General features: G+C 44.4%; 1 protein-coding gene across 1 annotated transcript; it reads right to left on the reverse strand.

Annotated features, from left to right (window-relative positions):
• Nucleotides 1–1,750: 1,750 nt before the first annotated feature.
• d2hgdh (D-2-hydroxyglutarate dehydrogenase) lies at nt 1,751–6,415 on the reverse strand. Its single transcript, XM_084196990.1, has 10 exons — nt 6,002–6,415; nt 5,358–5,697; nt 5,146–5,203; nt 4,888–5,027; nt 4,506–4,699; nt 4,204–4,372; nt 3,840–3,983; nt 3,573–3,715; nt 3,266–3,431; nt 1,751–3,072 (listed from the first exon to the last, which is right to left on the reverse strand). Exons 2-10 carry the CDS (start codon nt 5,674–5,676, stop codon nt 2,810–2,812), a joined length of 1,596 nt encoding a protein of 531 aa, XP_084053116.1. The 5' UTR covers nt 5,677–5,697; nt 6,002–6,415; the 3' UTR covers nt 1,751–2,809.
• Between the last annotated feature and the right edge of the window lie 904 nt (nt 6,416–7,319).

A 7,319-nucleotide genomic window follows, 5' to 3' on the forward strand; every position in this document is an offset into this window, starting at 1 on the left:
AGTCGCTCTGGATAAGAGCTTCTGCTAAAATACTAAAATGCTCATTGCCAAAATCCCGAAGTATCCTTTAAATGTTACCCAGAAAATATTTTATATTGCGATTAAAAACGGCTGCATTGGACCTCGGGAGTTTTGGGGCAGAGAGAAAACATTGCAATTTTATAACAAATTTCATGCAATTCTACAAATTTTGCCATGGGGCAGAGATTTCTTCTCTCAGTTTTACAGCTAATTTCCTGCAATTCTACCCATTTTGCCATGGGGTGGAGAGATATTTTTGCAGTTATAAAGCTAATTTCTTGCAATTCTACACATGTTGTAATGACATGCCATGTTAATATGATATCTGAGTGAGAATGACTAACAAAATCAATGGGGCCCCCTTGGAGGTCAGGGCCCCTGTTCACGTGCCCTGCATGCCCGGGTGGTATTTGGCCATGATTACTACAAGTTTAGAAAGCTGGCTAGACTAACTACGAATCTAAACATTTTTAGCTGACATGGTTAATTGAGTGACTGTCAGTGACTGACATAATGAGAGGAAAACTGCTGATGCACAACCAAATGTCTAAATTGCAGCTGGTATATTATACTATTCTTACTCTCAATAGTAAGTTGAAACCAGGCTGAGTTCCTTTTTTTTAAGCGACCGCTTATGCCTGTAACCGGCCCTGCCGGATTGTCAGGCAAGCTTAATCACGTGCACCTAATGATTCTTCTCACCCAAGGTCCTTACACATTGCTCGTTTTGGGGGTCGGAGGTGTAACTGCTTTGATTGGATTGAATCCTGACGTTAAGTTTGTAAGGTACAGTGTCTGTGGAACGGAAATGTCTTTGTAATACGGTTGTACTAGTACCAAGGTTTTTTAAGTTGATCCCCCCTGATAAGACTTTTCACACAGGTACTGAAACTAACCAGGTGTCGCTCATTTAAGGTTCCATGTATACATTTCCCCTAACCACAGATCTATAATCAGATTACCATACTACCCACATCCTACCTTAACCACTACGGGGATGACATATCTGACCCTGTATCAGTGGTTAAAGGCAACTTCTACCTACTCAAGGAGGTCAAGAGAGAGAAAATGTGTTTTAAGGGCAGATTGGGTTATTTCTAGGGTCTAGATTCGATCCATATCGCCAAAGTATCGCGGGAAGATCCATGTTATAGCGCGATTGAAATTTAAGGCAATGTTCCTGCGTTCTCGGAGACTGTATTCACGGTAAACTAAACGCCATTGTCTCACGTCAGATGGCGACGCTCGTCCCGCAACCAATATCAGTGCATGCCGAATCGACTCGCTATCTGATGTAAGACGATGCGGTAAACGCTGCATTTTGTCGGCTCAATCGGAAATTACCTTTACGTTTTAACGCGGATCTTCCACTATACCGAATGAATCCAGCCCTTATTCGGAGGGCAGCTAACAAATGTGATTGGTTACGTTAAAGCAAGAAATATGATTGGGGTTAGAAAACAACCACACTGAGATTTGAACATCAGGGCATGAACAAGATTAGAACTTGTGACCTTCTGGTCCCTGTACCTAGTCCACTGCGCCACTAGGGGGGAGGCACCAGCCTTTTTACCGCACACATAAAGCTGTTCAGTCAGTCTGTCAGAATGACAGTATATTGGAAATGTGATTGGTTAAGTATGTTGGGTTAGAGAACTGAAACCACACTGGGATTCGAACTAGTGACCTTGTGTGTCGAAACCCACATTTTCTACACCCTCTACCACCTAACAGGCTTTTCTTTATTGACTTGCACTTTATTGACTGTTGCTGCAAACTGCCTACATCCAACCAACCAGTTATTCTGCCCTCATAACAAGATCGAAAAAGGAAAACTCCACTGAGGTTTTAACATGAGAGGGCAAGGTGGAGCTACCACCATATTGCTTATACCACTCCAATCCTTTCAGACCTACACAAGTATATAGTGTAGGGGTTAGTGGTCGGTTTGGAATTGGGCATCTATGGGTTGCTTAGGGGAAACGTGCATGCACAATTATTTACATAAAATGAACCAACCGTATGTCTAGTTTTAGAGATTGCGTATTCATTCAGAAAATGAACTTATTTTGTTGCTGTATTATTATTATTTTTTACATGTAATAAAACAATCTGCACTGTTACCAAACACCATGTGCTGCTGTCTTCTATTCTGGTGGTTAAATAATAACCTGATTCCGTAACAAATATAATCAGCTCTATTTACAATGAATTTAGACAGATTATACTTACATTACAAACTGATCAGACACTACTATGAGAGAACTATGGCCATGGTTAGCTCCCTAATCAGACAGCTCTACTGGGGCCTCTTATCAGTGCAGGTTGGAGTTGAGTATCAGAGGTAGTTCACTAGGGCCGGGATTCAATCCGATCGCGGATTTGGACATATGCAGCGTTTACCGTGAATGTGGTCTCTGTGAACGCGGAAACATTGCCTGATTGCCGACAAAGCGCAATCAGATTGAATCCTAGCCTAGACAAGCCTTAGCTTTACACAACAATAACACCCTACCAGAGACCTGGGCCCAGATTCACAAAACACTTCTTACACAAAAAAAGTAAGACATTTCTTCTTAAGAAGGTTTTGTGAATCTGGGCCCTGGAGTCAGCAGTGGAGGTGGTCAGGAGTCTGTAGTCTGGAGAGGGTTTTGGGTCAGGATTAGTTGAATTAATCAGGTATGGTCGTGCAGGGTGAAAGGTCATCTGGTAGTGTTTTATGAGAGTTGAGTCAGGGTAAGGTCAGGTGTTAGGGTGATTTAAGTTCATCAGGTAAGGAGCAATTGGGTCATTGCAGGTCGTCTGGCAGGGTCTTATAAGGGTTGAGAATGCCCTTGGGGTCTAACATGGTCTTAATGTTCCCCATCAGAGCGACAGCCTGGCTGGCTTTACTGTAGTAGATATAGTTCCTCTTCTTCAGGCCCAAGCCGTGCTCTGCGCTGATGCTGCCCTGGAAACGGGCCGTCCACTCATAGACAAAGGGCTCGATGGACGCCAGGAGGGCGGGGTCTTTAGTAGGAGAGGTGACGTTCAGGTGGAGGTTACCATCACCTGGTGGGAGGTGAGGACACACACAGAGTCAGGCACACATACACACACACACACGGTTAGATGGTTAGACAGTCACACACACACACACACACACACACACACACACACACACTTATATGAGATATTGTAATATTCCAAATAAATTAGACAGACAAAAAGATACAGAAACACACACACACACAGATAGTCTTACCAACGTGTCCGTATCCAACCACACTCTTGGCCCTGTCTCCCAGGTGTTCTCTCATATCTGTGACCAGCTGGTAGATCCGTTCCACAGGAAGTGAGATGTCGTATTTATATGTGAAGCCATCATGAGTTAAAGCCTCTGTTACCCGCTCGCGCAGCGACCAGAGAGCCTAAACACACACACACAGGAACACACACACAGAAAACACATTGAGCCATCACGTCTTGCATCCTCCAAAGTTTTATCATTCTTTAAATGATTCTCTTTTATTTGTCAGTTAGATATCAACATATTCATAAATGAAAGTCACCTTGATTTTGGCCTCCTCAGTTGCTACGGTCCCGTCGATAATCAGGGATGATGTCATGGCCTCCTCCAGAAACTGGTGCAACTTCTCCTCATCGTGGGTGGGGTTAGAGCCGGACGTTTCTATGACGATGTAGAACGGACAGTCTGCAGAACAAAGCAGGAAATAGAGGCTTTGAACCAATCATAGTGTTAGAATTACTCGAACCGACAATTACTAGAACCTTCAGTCCAAAAGCATTGGAAAATCTGTGTGTGTGTGTGTGTGTACCTGTGATGGGGTTAGCCAGTTTGAGGTGTGTGTTCAGTAGTCTCATACACTCTCTGTCCAGGAACTCAAAGGCTGAGAGGATCTCTCCCAGCATGCCTCTACACCGCTGGAACGTCTGCAGCAGCTGCTCAAAACTCCCACAGCCTGGACACACACACACAATCCTATCATCACATTAACTTGTCATGACGATCATCTCACAGAAGAAACATCACATGCATCATATATTGGACTTGCTGTTTAAGTCTCTCTGCATGAGAGTGTGTAAAAACATAAATAAGTCAAAAGGAGGATGCATATGTGACATCCGATGATCACCAGTTACAAGGTCAGGAGGGGTCATGAGGTCAGAGGTCACACCTACCCAGGAAGGCCACGTTGACGGCTTTAGGTTTCCGTGGACACAGGATGGTTACCGCGGTGATGACCCCCAGCGTGCCTTCTGACCCGATGAACAGCTGTTTGAGGTCATATCCTGTGTTGTCCTTCCTCAGGGTGGCTAGGCAGTCCAGGACCCTCCCGTCTGCTAGCACCTACACACACACACACACACACACACACACACACACACACACACACACACACACACAGAGAGTATTGGTGCTCTCCTTTATAGTTAGTTGAATTTCAACAGGCATAGCCCCCTGTCCCCCCACCTCTACTCACCACCTCTAGTCCTAATACTGTCCCTCGTAGGGATCCGTAGCGTAACAGCCTCAGCCCTCCAGCGTTAGTGGCTACGTTGCCTCCTATATGGCAGCTTCCCTTTGCCCCCAGATCCAGAGGCATGATGTAGTCCCTGTCCTCTAGGTAAAGAGACAGGCTCTCCAACACACAACCTGCCTGGCACGACAGAATACCTAACGGGAGAGGGAGGGAGAGAGAGAGAGAGAGGGAGAGAGAGAGAGAGAGAGAGAGGTGAGTCTGGCTCAACTGGATTGGACTGTAAAACACTAGGGCAAAACCTTTAGAATTGGAACAGGAAATTTGACTGTGTAACTGACCACTGAATACTGACAGTAACCCTAGAATCACAGACGATACTGACCGGAGACGGAGTCGAAGTTGAGGACGTTGTTCATGAGCGCGGTAGAGAGAATGATCTCATCATAGACAGGAACACTGCCTCCCACCAGCCCTGTGTTACCACCCTGAGGACTCACTGCCAGGTTACGACTGTTACAGTACCTACAGGAGAAACACAACACAACATTATAACACAGGTACACTGCCTCCTACCTGTCCTGTAGCACTACAACAGTAGAGGAAACCTGGCTTCATACACCAGAAGACTGGAGAATAATACCCAAGGATCTGAGAAACTTCCTCTGTAGTCTGGGGCCTCAGCAGAACCTCACTGAAACCTGCACAGAGATGAGATCAACACATCAACAGCTCCTAACAACCCTACAGAGGAGACAAAGATAGCAAGCTCTCTCTTCCACAATCTCCCTCCTCTGACCCCCTTCCCTCCTCTCTTTCTCTCACTTTCTCCCTCCCCCTCTCTTTCTTTCTCACCTCTCACTGACTTGAGCCAGTCCACATTACTGGCCTCCAGTATATCTGGGTCAGTGATGGTTCTGCCTGGTATTATCTTGCTGAAGAAGGTCAGGTCCTCTGGAGTTACCCTGGAGAAAGGCCTCCTCTCTGGGGCAGCAGCGGGGGAAGGGGTGGGTCTCTCTCCCCCATCATGGAGCTCCCAACAGCGGACGCCACAAGACCCAGGCCTGGGTGTCTGGAGCAGGCCGCTGCTGAAGCCTGGGGGTAAAGTTCTGAGGGGACTCAGCCACCTGAGAGCAGTCCTCATACGCAACCTTCTGTGGAGGAGACCAGCCATGGCTGGAGAGAGAGCGGATGCCTAGAGTGAATGGGGAAGGATACTTAGATAAATAGCAAAGTGAATTATTTGGATGTTTTACATGCACTGACTTTAATTTAAGTTTGATAAAGTATTCCTGCAGAACTAAAACCAATCATATAACTACACAATCTAATTGTGAAAATCTAACCACAATCTAATGGTTTACACACACACACACACACACACACACACACACACACACACACACACACACACACACACACACACAATACAGTAAACTAGTGCCATGCAACAATGCCATGCTTCCCTTTGCTAACCCACTTTCGTTAACATACTGTACCTGTCACTGTAGTTCAGTCGTGTTTGTGCTATTCTTAGCTTCTAAGAATGTGCAATATTATCATCAGATTGACGACGTTTTCCTTGAAAGCAACAGCACTGTAACTTTAGTTCAGACCTGTTATGACATGGGCTATTATTAGCTAACTAGCTACCACACATGTAAACCACTGAAAAATACAAGATATGGCTATAGCTAGCTAAGGTAACATTACTTTGTATAACGTTTGCTACCAACCAATCTAGGCACGTTGTTGGATCCAAGTGTCTCTATTCATGTCGTATAATGTCGCAAATATAGCTATCTGTCACAAAGGTCAATGGCAGATGAAGCTACAATGTCAAGATTGTTGTGGTCAAGTCAATTGTTTACATCCAGAACAGCTAGCTAGGAACCTAGTACGTAAGAACAAGTGGGAGGTCAGGACCGTTTTGCTGAAAACACAGCTCTGAGGAGGTGCAACACAAAAGGGGTGTTTCCGGTTTTGAACCTTCAAAATAAAAGCTACATCTCTGATAAAAACGCTCCTAAAACGTTAGAATAATATTTTATATATACTTTCTTCTGGTAACCCTTCCAAATAACTATGCATGGAGGTGGCGTGTAATTGTAGTATTGGAGACTTAGTGGTGACATCTTGGTGACCCTAAGATGTAACCAACTTCTGCAATTCTCCAACTGTGATCCTTGGCGATTTTATTGCCACTTGAACCATCGTCCTCACTGTGCGCAGGTTATTGCCCTAAAAGTGGAGATGGGTATTTTCAGGCGTGTAGCTATCTTTTTACTGCCTGATTTGTGAAGGTCAACAACCTTTTGTCTCATTTCATTTGTGTGTTCTCTGGCCTTTCCCATTTTGATGGATGACTAAGGGAGTTGAGCCTGTGTGTCACCTCATTTATACCCAAGTGAAACAGGAAGTCATGGATGACCACTTAAGAGTTCCCAAAGACTAAAATGAACTTTCAAAAGTAAAATCTTAATCAGAATATACAGTGCATTCGGAAAGTATTCAGACCCCTTGACTTTTCCCACATTTTGTTACATTACAGCCTTATTCTAAAATTGATTAAATAACAATTTTTCCTCATCAATCTACACACAATACCCCATAATGACAAAGCCAAAACAGGTTTTTAGAAATGTTTGTAAATGTATTACAAATATAATATGTATTCAGACCATTTGCTATGAGACTCGAAATTGAGCTCAGGGGCATTCTATTTCCATTGATCATCCTTGAAATGTTTCTACAACTTGATTGGAGTCCACCTGTGGTAACTTCAATTAATTGGACATGATTTAGCTCCAAGACAGG

This window comes from Coregonus lavaretus (assembly GCF_964263955.1).
Source record: "Coregonus lavaretus genome assembly, contig: HAP1_SCAFFOLD_4507, whole genome shotgun sequence".
Taxonomy (NCBI): domain Eukaryota; kingdom Metazoa; phylum Chordata; class Actinopteri; order Salmoniformes; family Salmonidae; genus Coregonus; species Coregonus lavaretus.